Source organism: Chaetodon trifascialis, chromosome 8, assembly GCF_039877785.1.
Source record: "Chaetodon trifascialis isolate fChaTrf1 chromosome 8, fChaTrf1.hap1, whole genome shotgun sequence".
In the NCBI taxonomy this organism is placed as follows: Eukaryota; Metazoa; Chordata; class Actinopteri; order Chaetodontiformes; family Chaetodontidae; genus Chaetodon; species Chaetodon trifascialis.
The window spans coordinates 9,896,549-9,914,858 of record NC_092063.1 but is presented as its reverse complement, the minus strand read 5'-3'; the positions used below and the strand labels follow the sequence as shown (position 1 = coordinate 9,914,858).

General features: G+C 41.7%; 2 protein-coding genes across 2 annotated transcripts; one reads left to right on the top strand and one right to left on the bottom strand.

Moving 5' to 3' along the window:
- The first annotated feature begins 1,713 nt into the window (after positions 1-1,713).
- On the top strand, positions 1,714-4,172 carry fmodb (fibromodulin b). Its single transcript, XM_070969211.1, has 2 exons — positions 1,714-2,602; positions 4,021-4,172. The coding sequence occupies exons 1-2, from the start codon at positions 1,714-1,716 to the stop codon at positions 4,170-4,172; spliced, it is 1,041 nt and encodes a 346-aa protein (XP_070825312.1).
- A 10,777-nt stretch (positions 4,173-14,949) lies between these two features.
- Positions 14,950-18,111, bottom strand: csf1b (colony stimulating factor 1b (macrophage)). The gene is made up of 6 exons (XM_070969184.1): positions 18,013-18,111; positions 15,936-16,055; positions 15,792-15,854; positions 15,516-15,686; positions 15,167-15,368; positions 14,950-15,071 (listed from the first exon to the last, which is right to left on the bottom strand). Exons 1-6 carry the CDS (start codon positions 18,052-18,054, stop codon positions 15,028-15,030), a joined length of 642 nt encoding a protein of 213 aa, XP_070825285.1. The 5' UTR covers positions 18,055-18,111; the 3' UTR covers positions 14,950-15,027.
- Positions 18,112-18,310: the final 199 nt, after the last annotated feature.

The window sequence follows — 18,310 nt, the reverse complement described above, 5'->3', positions numbered from 1 at the left end:
TGTGAGGTGAAAGAGGATGAATGGGTGACTTGAAAGGGGATTAAAACCACTGCAGTTCTTTTGGAGGTTTCACTTTGAATAAAAAGCCCTTCATTTTGCCACCAGCGCCGCTGCACAGATCTCTTTCGTCCATCACAGGTGTGTTTGCTCTGGAGAGATGGAATGTGTTTGCAGAATCTGTAATGATGAATTGAGCTAACAGGCTAACACATTTGTATTTGTGGCTCAGTAAGAATAGTCAGTACGTACTTCTGCTGAATACAGTGTAGTGTTCCTTCAGACGTTAGCCTTAGCTAACTTAGCCTTAGTAAGCAGCCTAAATGATGTTACGTACCAGAATAGTCCTTTAGATTGAATACATGCACAGGCTTTGAAATCAGCTCTCATGTTCTCATTTTAAAGAATTCCCAAGCAGAAAATCCATCAATGTGTCTTAAGTTAGCATGTTTTTTCAGTACAGTTCAACCTGCAGTCAGTCACTTCAGTCAGTCCATACCAAAAATTGTTTTGACTTTACCTTATGGTGCAGTTCACAACAGCAGATTGGATCCAGACTGAACATTTATCTTTGCCATCATATAATTGGGACCAGGCTTTCAGGCTGTTGTTAGATCCTTGAATAAATGAGGCCCACACAGATTTTTTTGGATTAAACATGATGTTTTAATTACTAGATAATATTTTCTGCTTATGCACCCTGTTTTAATTCAGACTTTCTTCATGGTACATGCTGTCTTTGTCCTCAGATGCACCGTAGAAGCAAATTGAGAAAAAAAAAAAAAAAATCTCCAAACTCTGTTTCCTATTTTCTTCCTCTAATGGTGGACATGAATGTCTTGGCCCATTCTGAGGACAACAATCTGTAGGATGGTAATGGTGGTTTTCTGTCTGCAGGCGCCAACACAAATGCATATGCTGACTTTCTCCACTGTTTGAACACTGTAATTGACAAAAGTAGTACCTGATGCAGGCAGGAACAGAGAAAACATGCATAAACAATGGACAAATAACAGGGTTCGTCATACTTTGTACATGTTGAAGCATGAGGAGTGTGACGGGCGGAAGCATGCTGCAACTTCAAGAGTCAGATTTTAAACTTTGATGAAGCTGCATTGTTTTATCTGAGACAAAGCACATCCCCAATTAGAGTGTCTAGTCTGGTTTGAAATTTTCTATGCCATAACTCCCACCACTCTCTCCATCACCTCCACTCCACAACAATAAACCACAAGCCAGACTTTGCGTGGCGGTGCTAATGATAAGGTATGTTATAGTCCGGGAAAACAACGTCGTTAAAAAACAGATGTCTGTACCAGTTCACAGATGGGATTGATATTGACATGGCTGGAGGTGATATGTTACAGTACAGGTTCTACATGCAAGTAGAAAAGTGTATGTGCTCTAATGAGACTCGGGGTGGGGGTGGCAGCTTTGTCTAGGGGGGTGGTGGCAGTATTTACTCTACAAACAACGCAGTCCTCTCAGACTGAGAAAGACAGGCGACGTGAGCAAGACAGGAGGCATCGGCTCTGATCAACCGACAGGTAGGTATACTGCACCTACTCTACATTTAGGAAGTGGAGCAGAGAGAATAAGATCTGTCTTAAATCACTGAACCAGCATAATTCAGCGTGAGTTGCCAAACATCTTCTCAGTGACTTCATATCAACTCTCAGTGACGTGTTTTTCTTCCTGGCTTCTCCATCAGTAATCATGCAGACAGTGGTGTTTCTCCTCATAATGGGACTAGTGGATTTGAGCACCAGCCAGCAGTATAGCCAGTTCCAGTGGCTGTCCCATTTACGAGGGCGGCGGCAGCATGCTGGCTGGCAGGCTGAAGCTGTGGACTGCCCCCTAGAGTGCGACTGCCCTTCAGCCTACCCCACAGCTATGTACTGTCACAGCCGCAACCTTCAGCAAGTTCCCTATGTCCCCTCGCATATTAAGTATGCCTACCTGCAACGGAACCAGATCACGGGCATTCAGGATGGGGTGTTTGACAACGCTACTAACTTGGTCTGGCTTGTGCTGTTTCACAACAAACTCAGCTCAGACATGATCGGCAAGAATGTATTCAGCAAGCTGAAGAACCTGGACCAACTCTTCCTGGATCACAATGAGCTGACACGCATGCCTCCCAACTTGCCAAAGTCCATTACACACCTGCGACTCGGTCACAATAAGATCTCAAAAGTCCCCTCCACCTCTTTTGAGGGGATGTCCAACCTCATCAACCTTCAGCTCCAAGCAAATGACATAGAGGACGTTGGAGGTGTGTTCAAGGGACTGAAGTCTCTGACCCTGCTGGATATGAGGAAAAACAGGCTGAGCAAAATCCCTCACAGCCTCCCTGAGAGGCTGCAGCAGCTCTACTTGGAGTTTAATAACATAGAGAGTGTGCCGACGGGCTTTCTATCCATGCATCCCAAACTGCAGTTTGTCCGGTTGGCTCATAACAAGCTGACAGATAAAGGACTTCCCTCCAACGTCTTCAATATCAGCACGCTGGTTGAGCTTGACCTTTCGTTCAATAAGCTGGAGAGAATCCCTGTTGTCAGTAGGGACCTGGAGAACCTTTATTTACAAGCCAATAAGATCAAAGGTATGCATATTTCAGATTTTTGGCCTTTTAACACGTAATATAGAAGTGAACGAGTGACTTATAAAGTCCCATTGGAAATATAAAACTCACTAAGAACCGTTTTTATTTCCCTTTCCTAACCCTAACCCTACTGTGTAAAATGTTTGGAAATTGCTACTTAGTTGTATACTTAAGCTGCCATTCTGTACATGAACCCTGCAACCACGATTTACAATGCTGAGCTTTTCCCCTTCAGTTAAATCGTAAAACTGAGATGCCACATAACTTCGATTTCTAATTGGGTTGGTCGATGCAGCGGGATGCACGCTCTGCTGCTCACCCGGTTGTGAACTGAGCAGTTAATGACATCAAAATCCCACAAAGCTTTAATGGCACAAATGTGGGTGGAAAATTTAAACTGTTGACCCTCCCAGCGTAAACAAATGGATTTGGTAAACAAATCAGTATTTGGTGGAAGGATAAACTTAAATTTGACTGTTGGAAAAGTGGATTGTGTGTTGATATTACAATGATATTTAATATTGGCGTGAAGGAGCTGATTTAATTTTCCTCTACGGAAGCACTTTAATTCAATTCAATTCAGTTTTATTTGTATAGCGCCAAATCACAACAGAAGTTGTCTCAGGACACTTTCCATATAGAGCTGGTACAGACCGAGCTCTTTTATCTACAAAGAAACCAACAATTCCCCCATGAGCAAGCACTTGGCGACAGTGACGAGGAAAAACTTCCTTTTAACAGGCAGAAACCTCCAGCAGAACCAGACTCTGGGTGGGCGGCCATCTGCCTCGACCGGTTGGGTGAGAGAGGAAGAGTGAGAGGAGCTCAGCCACTTAATGCACTGCACTTTTTCAGCTCAAGTAAAGTTCATGGCACCCTGCACGCAGATTTGGATATTCAACATCTTCCAGCTCTTATTTGGCATTTATATGTCCTCACTGTTTCTCTGGCAGCTCTGTTTCTTAAACTTGGATTTATTGCACTTTTGGCCACATCGATCAAAGACACAACATTGCACTTCCCTTTCGCAGTGTTGACTGAGCATGCAGCAGAGTTTTCCACCACTGCATGACCTCCAAAGCAACGTTTTCAGACTGTGTTTGAATCAGTCTTTTGAAATGATGCCCCTCCCCCGAAGTCAACATTTTCTCCCGTGAAAGCTCGCACACAAAACAAACTTTATACAAGCAATAAAAAGCCAATAAAAACTAAATTTGAAATAATTCAAAGCTCCAGACTAGGTGTAATGAAATTAGGGGACACCATTTTTAAAAGATGTGATACTGTCACTGACTTTTAAAGTAGCTGCAGTATAGAAATGTAAGAAGCAACTCTAGCACAGCCGCATGAGTCCCAGGAGGAGGAACATACAGCAGCAGTCACCTCTCTTCATATGTCCTTCCTCTTCTGTCTTTCAGAGTTCTCCTTGAGCAGTTTCTGCAGCACAATTGACATGACAAACTTCTCCAGGCTGAGAGTGCTGCGTTTGGATGCCAATGAGATCAGAGCCAAAGACATTCCTGCTGAAGCTGCCTACTGTTTGCGACATGTGGCCTTTATTGATGTGTAGCGCTTCCTGATCTCTCTGGTTTGTCTCTACTCCAGAGTTTGGCTCCATCTACAACGCCTCCAACCTCCTGCCACTTGATTTAACATCTATGGGTCATAGCCGACGTGCTTTGAGCAAATGTTTTGTTGAACCGCCATCGCTATTATTATTGCAAATGATTAAACAGTTCCAGTATTAGTCAACGGGAAATTCCACTGTTGTATAATCACACATCCAGGTGACAAACATATGGATCAGTGTGATGAGAAAAGGCCAGACGACTGACATGCTTTCAACAAACTGAGTTCATTACCAGCCCCAGTAGTAAAATAGGAGTAAATAACACTCTTAAATATACAAAAGTTGGAGCCGATGATATCAAGTGTCATGTCTGACAAGTGTAACCTGTAGAAATTTGTCAGAGTTTGGATCTTTGCCTCCACCATGTGGCACAAGGTGATAAAACAGTTGAGCTGCAGTGATTTCATTAACTTTTCACATGACATGAAAAACATGTATTCCTCCTCAAATGAGCCTCTGAGCTCTGCAAAGATAATCATATATTGAATTTAAGACTGATATAACTACCACACCTACTTTCAGCATCAGTGTTTAAGGTAAGACACTACAGGTGAATAGGGGAAAAAACTAACTATCATATATCACCAGTTAATAGTTTGCATTTAAACAGCTATGTGTTGTCTTACATGTTTTCTGAAATCTGATGTTTAAATATGCATCATTTTGTTGAACGTGCACTGATTTGCACACACTTTTGGAACAGATATATGAACTAAATGAACACCAAAATGTGTATTTTCCTTTAATCTGGAAGAAGTCCATGTTTTTGTCTGCTGTGTCTGTCTTTCTTTAAAAAAAAATCCGATCCAATGTGTGTTTTACTGCGTTTCACATATGAATTGGTGCTTGAGAGACAAAGTCTGTAAATAAATGTCAGGATTTAGAACTCGAAAGCTTGAAATCTATGGAACATGCATGATTTAAAGGTAAAAGAGGCAGAGATTTGGGGAGAGAGTAAACATGGCGGCTGCTCTCTTGACAATTCTGACTTGTCATAGGCAGTTCCCACATATTTATTGTTGAAGACAACTTGCCTTTTCATCTTCCACAGCTGCCTTCAATCCTCTGCTGAAAGGCACAACATTGAATTATAGGAATACTTTCCTTGTTTTGTAATGGAGCAGTATCTTGGCACAAAGAGTGGATTACATGCTAGCGTAACAGCGGTTTGCACACTCATAAGCAGTAGCCTGTGAAATTAAGTGTTATTGATCATGTTATATTGCTGGCTGCATTTGGCTCAGCAGAGGTTGTGGGGTAGACCTGTTCTTTTTGTTTTTGTTTTTTTTTACTCCTCCGCTTCATATTCTGACACAAAAACAAATAAGAGGCCAACACACATGCACACAAACACATATGGTAATCCTTTGCCAAGATTTACTGATGTGGTCCCCTTTGGTCCTCTTCAGACACACACACACATGAATCAGTCAGACATGACAGGCATTATGTTGTTTACTATTATAAATTATTAGGCAAGACAATGACTGAGTAAACATGGGTGAATATCAGGACAACATTAAGGAGCACACTAACCTCTCTCTCCTCTCCCACTATTATCACATATTTGCCACTATCACGCAGTAGTGAGGAATGTTGCGCATGCATGAGTAAACTGTAGTAGCTGGTTATTACCACCAAATCAGTGTAAACATGTCTTGTGAATCCATTTGAATCATTTCTCTCTCTGCCAGTATTAACGCCTCAGTGTGTGCGTAACCAGAATATTCCCTAGAAGAACATATTGAGACTGTTCACACCGATGTGCAATAAAGCTGAATAAATCAAATCTCTAAATATTTGGAATATTTACAAGTTGGTTGCGTGAAAACTGTGCATTTATCTACACAGTAAGCTAATAATTTCCAAAGAGGTAGGAATGACTGTTTGGTGGGGATTTTTGACTCCTCATAGTGTTTTCTCAAACTGAATGCAGGCTATAAAGTGGCCTAAAGCACTTAATGTGGCAATAAGCTGCCCTTTAGATGAAACTGCATTGGATTCATATACAGTGTAAATGCAATGTTAGCAGGACAGCTGGAGAACATTGTATTTTAGATTTGGTATTGATGGAACTTTTATTATCAATATAGAGATTGAATACAGTCAAACAAATAAATAACTTGTGTTTCACAAATAATGTTACAAACAGTTGGTTAAGTGGTAGCAAATGGGGACACATTATTCCACATATAACTATTGTAAAAATAAAAACTTTTTGTGAACTTGAAAAGATACCTGCAGTAGATAACGCATAAACATAATATACATAGCACATTTTTCCAAATAAAGTCCACCTTTGCTTTCAGTCAAAGCCAAGCTTCTGATTAAATAGGTGACTATGATACATTACACACAACACTGATATGCAAACATGTTCATTATGGATAAAATGTACAGCTCCGTCTGCTGCTGCAGTGATGTCTTCTTTACTGTCTGAGGAGAGAGAAAACATCCATTCATGTTCTGAATCAAGACAGGCATAGCTGTATAAGACATTTATTCTGTTCCAGCTTCAGCTGTTAAACTGTCCAGAAAACCAAAGATGTCAGAAGGATACTCACATTAGTGTGACTCCATCTCTATGTCTTGCAGGTCTCTGCTTAAGTTCAATTGACAAAGATATGGATTAAGTCAATATTATTCATAGAGCAGGTCTAGATTGTACTCTTAATCATTCAGACCAATAAAAAAAATCATCATTTAACATTATTAGATTCATAGTTCTTACCTTGAGTTTGTATATGATCTTGATATGTGAGGGTGGTGAGTTTTCTGTTTTGGAAAGAAAAGACTTCATGAAATAAAACTACAACTACAGGGTGATTAAATATGCATATACAACACATACACACACACACACACACACACACACACACACACACACACACACACACACACACACACACACACACCTCATTTATTAGATTTTGAAGTAACTAAATCATACAAGACAGAGTCATTACTGAGGAGAAAGTGGGAGGCAGATGATTGACAAAATTGCATGTGAAAATTGAGACAAAAAAATAGATTTCGCCATATTTTGGTAGACATATAACAGGATTTAATGCTGGAAGGAACAGAGACGTCTTTATACGTGATTCAGTATTGCGTCCACCATGAGAAGTTCATTCCTCTAACTCCCCTTAAACTAAACTAAAAAATCTTATACATCCAACTTGCAAATGTACAGCGGTGAGTGATTCGCTGACCTGGACAATGATATGTTTACATTATATTGTTTCTCCGCTGCAGACAAAGCTAGATGCCAGTTCTCAGCTGAAGGGTGGTGACCTGTTTCAAGAGGATCCCGGCCAAAATGAATCATATCTTGTTGAGGTGTTCCGTATTTTCAGTGTTGAATTTTGTGATCTTGTGTTGGACAGCAGTGATGTGAATTCCAAGTCTTTTGAAAGAGATGGTTTGTTTGGCTCTGTGTTCTATACAGAGCTGTATGTTTGCTTTGTTTTGGGAACTTCATGCAGTTACAGGATTGACTGCAATGAAGCTATATCAGCACTGCCATATTGATCAGATTTCAGGTGGACGGAGTTCACATGCGTCCCAGACAGCTTGCATCCAGGATCACGGCTGCCAACAGCCAAAATGAAAAGAGGACACTGACCTTGGTTAATACGGTCTGTGGGATAGATGAGACAGAGCAGCACAGTACAACAGCATGAGGCAGCAGTGAGATATTTGGACCAGCAAAGGGAGTAATACACACATATTGTAATATATTCCCATGCATGCTGTTATTTCAAGCACTGGTTCTTCTGGCTGCAGTATGTCTCATCCTGCTCTCACAGGCAGGAGAGAGTTATTAAAGTTACAGGGACGCAGTGTGTCTGTTAAACTTTCTCCTGATTCCCAGGTAACAGGTTTTTAGTTTTAGTATATAATGAAATGTCATTCATGTGAGTAACATTCTTAACATTAAACAGGGTTGCCAACACACCCTCATGCTGCCCGAACAAATCAAATAAATATGATAACCAAATAAGAGGAGGCCTCAAAGCCGCTCCTTCATGAGCATTATGTACGAAAGACTTCTGAAAGTCTTCTGAAAGTCGTCTGTGCACACAGTGCACAGAAAGTCTTTTTATGTCACCAGTTAAAATTTATCTCAAGAGTTAATATGTATGTGTCAACACCTTAATTTATAATTTATCTATTGAGATGAATTGATTTTGCAATCTTATGAATAATATGTGCCAGTACTGCGAATTATGCTGACAAAAGTGAAAGGAACAACATGAATAATCTAAACAAAACAGTTCAACTAACAACTGCTTTGTGAAGAAATATTTAAGAGCAATACATTTTTTCCTTTCATGTAGTTCTCCCGAGGGTCCCATTCACTACCACCCCCCACCTCCAACCCTTTTCTCCTGACTTGCATTTCAGTGACAAAATTACCTCAACACTCACTCATCACTAACCATGATTATTGACTTGGCTGTCATCTGTAAATGCTTTAAAATTGTGGATTTGGCTGCTTAGCTTTTTAAGGGATGACTACCTCCTCATAACATGGCCCAACTTCACTGAATCTAAATCTTCACTCTGAAAAGTTGGCAGCCCTGCATTCAGTAGCTGTAAAGTCTTACAGGGCTCGGTTTGTTATGATCTATTTGGCTCGCGTGGCCAGACCGATCTCCACAGTGCTGTGTTAGAGCTGGAGAATGAAACCGGACCGTTATTGTTCTGCTATGGGGGGGATCTGCCAGAGTGTGCGCAGCAGTGACTGGAGGATGGAGCTGCAGTACTGAGGCTAAACACTCAATCACACGTTAGGGTTAGCTGTCAATCATGATGTTACACCCCTGTTTTATAACAACAAATAATTAATTAACAGAAGCCATCTTTGTCCCATGTCCCATCTCCTAGCATGAAGGGCCGGGTTTATGACCTGCACTGCAGCCAGCCACCAAAGAGCGATCGAAATGTCAGAGGAGATGTCATGACGTCCATCTTTTTGTACAGGCATGGCTTTAAACTAATCACAATGGCCTTGGGAGGCACAAAGCCCAGGATGCAGTGATGGCACCCTTCCAGACCTGTGTGGGGGGGGAACATTTGAATGATGGGAATGACTAAATCCTCACAAAAGAAAAAGTAACAGCGTCTTGCTCGTCTATGGTCTTACCACTGGCGACCAGGTGAGGATTAGGGTAACTTGTAGTTAGGTGTGTGTAAGTCGCCTGTTTGAAGGTTGTTGTTTCCAGTAGCACGGGGGGTTTGAAAATGGTAACACATAGATAGTAAGGAATAGTGGACGAGAATGCGGTCTGAAATAGGCTTAAACCCACAGTCTGTATCAGGTGAGTCAACCCATACATTACATCAAAGCCTGGAATATGCTTGACCATCTGTCAGTGCACAGTGCACTGAGTTTAGCTTTTCAGGATTTTGTTTGGCACATATATTCAGAAATGATTGGTGGAGCTGCATCTGTGATTACACAACTAATTCACCACAGCAATTGCAATAATTGTAAACACCATTGAATAGGCTATTATTCCAGGGTGTCTAGTGGTGTTTATACGAGCAATTAATCCTTGCCTTGCAAGATGACTTCATGAATTCACAGGAGCTAAAGGCTCATCTTGTCAGGCTTCAAGTTATGTGGCCAAACCACAGTGGTTCACAACGATCAGGGCCCTACGAGGAACGACTAGCTGATACGTGTGTGATGGCAAGAGAAGCGACTGTTCACTCGAAAAACAACAATGGTCCTGAAGAGATTAATGTAGATGTTGCTGAGCATCAATTACATCAGAACTGGAGTTTTTCTTCAATAAAAAAAGCAAAGAACAACATTGAAGGCTTGTCTTAATGGAAAAGATGTCTTCACTTTTCTCTGACTTTGGCAAGAGTCCAACTGTGTCATATGGTTCATTGATCTGATTGGTTGAAGTTAGCCTGTGATAGACGGTGACAGATAGAAGGTTCATCCAATCACCTGGCTGAGTATTTTTTGGAAAGTTGCTGCCCTTCCCAAAATTTCCACGGACGAATTCTGTGTAGCAAACCATCTAGCACGTGGGTAGCTCAGGACATAGAGGGTGTCTGTCTCCTGTCCACATGTCACATGTCTTTGGGACACTGAACCCTGGGTTGCTCCCCAGCCACAGAGGATGATCAGCCCTCCTAGCTGCCACTCCCAAGCCCTGATAAATGGGAAGGTCTGAGGTAGTGAGGGCATCCAGGGTAAAACATTTATGTGGATTATAAAATCCATGCCGGGGTTGGGTGGGGCCTGGTTTGCCATTGAAATAGAAACAGGTGGTCCGCTGTGTGGAGAGCACGGTCGAAAGCAGAAGAAGTAGCTTATTATTAGTATAGTGTGGCAATTAATGTTTGCTAATCCAGAGTTCATGGTGAAAAATGAATACAGCATCATATTTTGCAGTTTTAAAACAAAATATTCACAGAATGTTGTTGACATGACTCATAAAGCATTTTAAGGCCTTGAATCCTCCTGTAGACAAACATTCTCAGACACAGATGATGTTAATTTAAGTCAGTTAAATCGTTGTCCCCACCAATACTGAGGAATACCAATCTGTCCTCCCCTCTTATGTTAAGGAAAACATAAGTGTGTAACACCCGCCCCCCTCCCAATTGTACACTTGGTGTATGTGTGTGTGTGTGTGCGTGTGTGTGCACGTGCATGCATGCGTGTGCATGTGTGTGTGTGTGTGTGTGTGTGCCCGCGCGTATGCGTACACCGTTTGGTAAAATGACACAACGGAGGCAGACAGCGAGCAGACTCATACAGCGGGGGTTTGAGAAGATCAAAACATTGTATTGCAACACTCACTTGACAAATTGAAGTTTGTCAAGTTTGTAGAAGTTGGCCACAGGCTTACTGCGCCAATTAAAAGTGAATTCAAAATAATCACAGAACTAGATTATGATAAGAAACTTTAGATAATAATTATTTTCCTCCAGCTTGTCACCCCCCATGAATAGTTCTAAATTAAACAGGGGTTTAAATGATGTAATGTATTTGTGCTGTTTAAATATTGTGTGTGTTTCCATATGTTCTTGTGTGCTGTGTGGAATAATGTATTAAAACAGCCTATGTTATGTTCCATTGTGACATGAGGAGTGGAATTTTAATAATACAATTCATCAGTTCATGTGTACAGCATCGCCCTCAGCACGTACAGAAATGTAGCAAACCCAACTCAAAGCCTCTTCCCACAGCTTTGAATACATTAGTCTTTACCCTGAAAACATTTCAGCACAGGGTCCTAGATCCTGCGGGATACACCTCTGTCTTCATTTCAAACTCTCAGTCTTTCCAAAGATGATGTTTGCATTCCTCTCAACCACAAACCACACATGGATGCACTTTCTGTGTTCCACACTACTAAGAAACTTTTTTTGCAATCTTGCAATCACCATTCCACATATAAAGACAATTTTTTTCATACTTGTTGGCAAAACAAGGTGCTTCAAAAAAAAGCCCTGAGCATTATCAGGTTCCCAACATTTCGCCAAAGCCACAGAGAAGCAAGGAAAGATGCTTTTCCAGTCTGTGTAAAGTTTACTGCGTGACCAGAAAGAACGTGTTAAAGTAGAGATCAGATGTACACTGATGGCAAACATGTGAGACTTCAGGGGGAAAAAAATGCTGTGTAACTTTGCCCTGGAACAAAGAGACAGTGTAACATTTTAAACTGTATAAAACTATGTCTGACATTGAATGAAAAATCATTAATGCTCTCCAGACATTCATCTTTCAACTTCATCTTTAAGTTCTACATCCAGCTCCTCTGCCCATGCATGTTTAAGTCCTGCGGTGTTCAACAGAGCTCTGTTCTGTAGGATTTGAGGAAAAAACACAAGCCATCCTGCTAGTAACAGGATCAAAGTTATTTGTTTCCTCAACCGCAAATCACTGTGGGATGAGTTCACAAAGGTTGGACTATGGCCGTTGACTGCACCAGCAATTATGCATTACTTGCAACCGCTTTCTGCCCCATCTCAAGGTCTGACTCACTGATAACGTTTTGCAGCGAAGAGAAATTTTCCCGGTTTTACATCTGCAATTATCCATGTGGCAAAGTACTGTGTAACACACACACTGAAATGACAGAAGACAGCATCAGAGGGGAGATTAAGTGTATGTGTTGTCTCAGGAGGACACTCTCCCTGTCGCAGTATTCTACTCTGTCATGCAATGATGCCATGACGCCTCCCTATTTTCTACGATCACTTGTTTTTCCACTTGTTTTTTCTGTTTTTTGGGCAGCATTTGTCCAAGTCAAGACCCGTGAGCAGCATTTGCAAAATGATTACTTTATGTGTTGGTGAGCATTGGTCTTATGATGTGGGTTATTTAAAAGGTTGAAGTCATTTGTTTATTAAATTAAAGGTTTAAAGGTTTTTATTAACAGCACTGTTAGCAGCTAATCTCATACACTATTGGACCTAATTGTCAAGGTTTGTAATGTTCTCTATATTTTGAAAACATTTGTGAACTTTTGAAGTAAAAAAGTTTCAATTTTGTACATTTTTCTTTCATTTTAGACTATTTATAACATAATGTGAGGAATGCTGGTTTGCAGGGCCTCCTGGGAATCAAACCTGTGTTTGAAAAAAACGATTTCTGACCAACTAGCAAAGTCCTATTAGTGCTTGCACGCACTGTGAGGAGGTCTGATGTGACTGAATGACTGTCGTTATCCTTCAGTTCTGGTGCAGCTTGACAGCTAAAATCCATCCCCTGCCTTTCATGTGATCAAAATCGGCATGCCATTCAATGCAGCACATGCGTGAAAGCACTAAACACACAAGAACCAGCACTGTCACCTGTTGACTGCTGCCTCTCAGTCTGCATGTTTGTGCAGACACTACAGATATGGCCCACACCAACCCAATGCATCACATGCATATAATGCATTAGCAACACTGCTGCAAACGACTGATCAAAGCTGTGGCCTCAGAATTACACTTTGCTGTGCTGTCTGGTGCTCCTACATGCATGTTTATCTGGGTCAGATGCAGAATACACTTTCTCCACAAGGATTAATGAAATGTAGCTTATTCAACTTGGCACAGCAAACAATAATCACAACCACAGAGCAGCTTTGTCTACCATCACCCAAATGTTTATACTCTTCTAAAATGCAAAATGCATTGCCAGCATTTTTTTTTTTTTACAACTCATTAGCCTGTACGGTCTGAATTCCACACAGATAAAATATTGAAGACGTGCTCCACATACTGCCAAAGAGCTAATATAACTAAGATCAGCTTGGAGTTCAAGACAGTGATGTTTCTGCTTATGCTCCTTTTCATCAAATTACCCATCACCAGACCTATTAGCATGTTATTCCTTTAGAAAAAAAAACATGTTTTTCCAGGAATGATCTGCAGCTGCTGTTGTTTCACAGGGCCTTTACTTTATTGGGTTCTTAAAACTGGAGTGGGTAATGTTTAGAAACCAACAAGAGTAAACGAGATTTTGAAAGTGTACAACCGAAAAGTTCCCCCAGGCCTCCCTCCAACAGCACTCCCACAAAAAACACATGAACACGCTGCCGGAGGATGACTCAGCAAGGGAAAAATGGAAATGCAAACCAGCTGATTCCACACCTTTAGCTCATTGTTGTTGTGTGCGTTGTGCTACTGGGTTAGCTACTGAGCGAGGGTCTGTTAACTCAGGGGGTGTGGACTGGAGTGCAGCGCATCAGTGCCATCACTGACCGTATTCAACTGCCTCATGTCTCCTTCACATGAAAGAAAACACCTAACATGATCAAAATAAACGGAAACAACCAACATAGCTACTGTCAGTACTCACAGCTGTCAAGCGAGCGCTGGGAAATTTTGGCTGCACTTTCTATGCCATTCATGTGTGACTAGCTCGCCATAGCTTCCGCAATATATCTGCTTAGCCTTGTGGAAGACTTGGGTCATGTGCGATGAGTCTGTATGACCAGAGGCAGAGTGTGTTCAGCTAGGCAGGTATGTGGCTAGACAGGCAGGTAGGCCATCTAATCATGATATTCAGACCGCATAAAATGATTGGATGGGCTTATTACAGACCCGCAACAGCCACAGATACAGATACAGGACTTTTCTCTTTCTTGTCAGAGCATTTGATTTATTGATGGCTGTCTGGATGTCAAGAGAATTTCAACAAATACCACATGAAAAGCTTGTAAAATACATTATCTACCCTAGCTTTAAGCTCCTCACACACCTTCTTGTTTCATGTTTTCTGTGCGCATAAAAGCATTGCAGTTACTGCAGGATTCATTTTGTGAAATAATTTGGAGTCATTTTAATCTTAAATTTTGGTAACTTCGTGACTCATGAATAACTAATGTGATACATAATGAATAAGGACAAATGTGGATTGTGAGTCTCAGCCAGTTGAAAACCGCCACTCAGAGCCAAATAATACATTTTCTGAAATAACAGCTGATGGCACCAAAGACCCTCAAATAGCAAAGAGAACTGCACTTGTGTGCACGTGTGCTCTCGCCAGTGAGTTGAGCCTCCACCTTATTTTGTTATGCTGAGTACTTACCAACAAGGGAGGGCGAGTACTTCTGCAAGAGGGAGTGCCCCAGAGAGCACAGACAGAGGCTGCCAAGGACTGCTTTATTGCAGTATGACTGGAATGCATTGCAAGGCTTTATTATGGCATGTGAAATCTGGGAATTAAAAAAACAGAAGCCTACCTTTTGTGTGATGAGACAGTAGACAGTAAGTATGAACAGCAGTCCTCCACAGACAGAGGTGATGATGAAGCCAAGCTTGTACAGATCTTTTACTGGTCTTCTGTGCGAGGCCTTGACTGAGTTCCTACCATAACTGTCTGCAGAAAACAACACATTATCAGTGATCCCAGTAGCTCCAGATAGGTGCATAATTCATCACAGAACTTTAAAGCAGATACAGATTCCCACCTGTAAAATGTTGCATGGGTAACTCTGTGGATAGCTCCGTGGTAGATCCAAAGATGTCTGTGTATTCGTGCTGGCACCTCCAGTCGACCGGTGCGTCACTCATTGTCACCAGCTCCCAGTAAACAGACAGCACCTCTGAAGCTCTCTGCAGTGCCTCTGAAGGAGACCCACTGTAGAGCATCTCAAAGCTCTCTGGCTTATCCTGCAGCAGATTTCCAGAATCATACCTTAAGTATTTTCAGAAGTATTGTAGATTTATCTCACATCAGTTCCTCACATCACATATTTCTTTTCTTTGTTATTTATGACAGGAAATGTAATCCATTAGTCCTGAGAATCACACACTCACCTCAAACTCTTCATTAATTTCAGGCACACACTTCTGAGAGTAGATGTTGAGGATGAGCGCTCTCAGGGACTGAACGTAGCCATCATTGACTGAACCCCGACTATACTTGAAGTGGGTGGTGAGGAGCTCCAGGATCCAGGGTAAAGCAGCTTTTACAAAGCAACACTTACTCTGTGGGAAATCACAGCACAAGCTAATAAACATTAGAGAATGGTGCGCCCAGTGGAAAGTTTGAATCAAAGGCTTCCAAGTCCCATAAAAAAAATGTCATCTTACCAAACTTCTGCGTTCGATGAATGTGTAGCTTATTGAGCATCCACTTCTCAATTGATTGTCCATCTGTACAAACAGCAGGAAGATTTCAGCTAAGTCTGTTTGATGCGACCCATGCAGGGTTTCTAATGTTGTTTCAAGACCTACCAGATGTCTGACTGTCATCAGGTGCTCCCGAGTGATGGAGTGTCTGCATGGACCAGGGACCTCAGCCATAGTCAGAGGGAAGCTCAGGATTATAAGCACACACAGACACTTTACCTGCAACTGACACAACCAATATATTATCTTCCCATCCTTCAAGTCTTCGAGGAGGGGGCTAACACTCATTCTCCTCGAAGACTCTTGAACACCAACTCTCCACCAAGGGAACATAGATACAAATGTGTCATCCCGACCCGAGCCATTCAATTTGTATGCACTCCACGAAACAGCCTCTCTGACTGAGCTTTCCCTCCCAAATTATAAATATCTTTAAGGACTTCCTTATAAAGCATTTTATGAGGAAAACCATGTTCAAAGCAAACTTAAATGGAACTTCCTCCAACATGTTCCATAACAGTATAACTGGATGCTTTTGGGCAATTCTTTCCTGTCCATCCAAAATGTAGATAACATTGCGCTGAATAAACAACACATTTCCTCTCTACTGCTGCACATTGTGTCACAGTCCTGACGCAGGATCAGGTTTCAGGTTGTTTTGGGGCAGTACATGCAGGGCCTCTTTCCTGCAACATTACCAGTGACTGTTTAACTGTGTCTGACCTTAGAGAAACCTACTCTGGGATCACATTAGTTCCAGTTATTTTTTCCAGTTATCCAAACTCCCCGCCCCATTCTCTCCCTGTCAGATGCCAAAAAGCTGGTTGATGCCTTTGTCTTCTCTAGACTGGACTACTGCAACGCACTACTCATTGGGATCCCTAGCAAGAGTCTCCAGAGGCTTCAGTATATCCCAAACTCTGCAGCTAGGATCCTGATGAGAGTGCGGAAACATGAGCACATTACCCCCATTCTCCACTCACCCCACTGGCTTCCTGTCTCCACCAGGCTTGAGTACAAGGTATACCTCCTCGCACACCAATGCATCCATGGACTTGCCCCCTCCTACCTCAAAGAACTTATCAACCCACAAACCACAAAACGCTCCCTCCGCTCCAGTCACTCAAAGCTCTTCCACATACCCAGAACCAGACTCAAGATCATGGAAGACAGAGCCTTCTGTGCTGCTGCCCCACGTCTGTGGAATGCCCTCCCCGACACCTGGAGGGCACCACAACCCACTGACTGGTCTTAAGACATTTCTTTTTAGCAAAGCTTTTGGCCCTTTTTAAAAGTTTTTTTTTTTTCCTTTCTTTTCTTCATCTTTTTTTCTTTTGTTTTTAATCTGTAGCACTTTGAGATCTGTGATGAAAAGGGCATTACAAATAAAATGTATTATTTTTATTATTATAGTTATGGTCAAATAGTGCCCTCTACCATGTAAGCTTGGTTTTGGAGAGCAACATGCACAGACGCCTGCTACCAAGTGCCTTTTGGCAAGTGTAACGGTGAAATGGCCTCCAGATGGATTTAATCCTCCCACTGAGGATTAAGACAAGCATATGTTGCTTCACACTGCAAAATGTCTCCACTGGAAGGTTTTCATTTATGACCATCCGTTTGACTCCTTTAACCTGTGACTTTGATGCAGGTTTTAAAACACAGATGCCAGTGAAATGTTTAATTTAAACAATAAAACATTTATGATTTATTTGTTGCAGAATCAACTTTTGAGATGTATTAAGACCAACAGGACAATTCTTTGATATGCACCAGGCATCTTCTCGTACTTTGTTGTCTGCTCCTTGCGTAACACGTTCGAACAGAGGACATTGAAAAAGTGATTCTCCAAGTGAAACAAGATGCTACGTGTGAGCTCAAAGTCTATAGCTCTGGCGTGCGGCTACGATTAGGAACCCACTTGATGAATTATGATGGTACATAATCCAATTAATGTAATCTAATAGAAGGATTAATGTCACTGGTATGTGAAGCACATGATGCAAATGTCAAATGTCACATGATTGGTTTCCTCTGTCTATAATATTTGTGTTCAGGCCAAGCAAACTCAACAATAAAGCAACAAACAAGCTCACACAAGCATGCTCTATTCTTATCCTGCATTGCACTGGATGTATCAGTGGATTTTTACTGCAGTGATTACAGAAAAGTTCTCACCTACCTTAGCTTTGCTCTGAATCAGGGTTGACACAAGGATGGTCATCTGGTACGTGTTTGACAATGGAAAACACCAGACTCCACAGTCACACACATTGAAGCAAAGAGATCCTTTTCATATATTCACTTCCACTCCACAGAAAGGAATTCGCTGTTAAGTAAATCTGATGCTTCGTCATGAGGTGCTGTTCGTCAGTGCATTGCTCGACGTGCTCCTCCTGCGCAGAGTGAGTTCAAACTGAGACTAAGTGTTTGAGCTGACAGACTGCCCTTTTAAAGACCTCCCAACTCTCCTCTGTTTG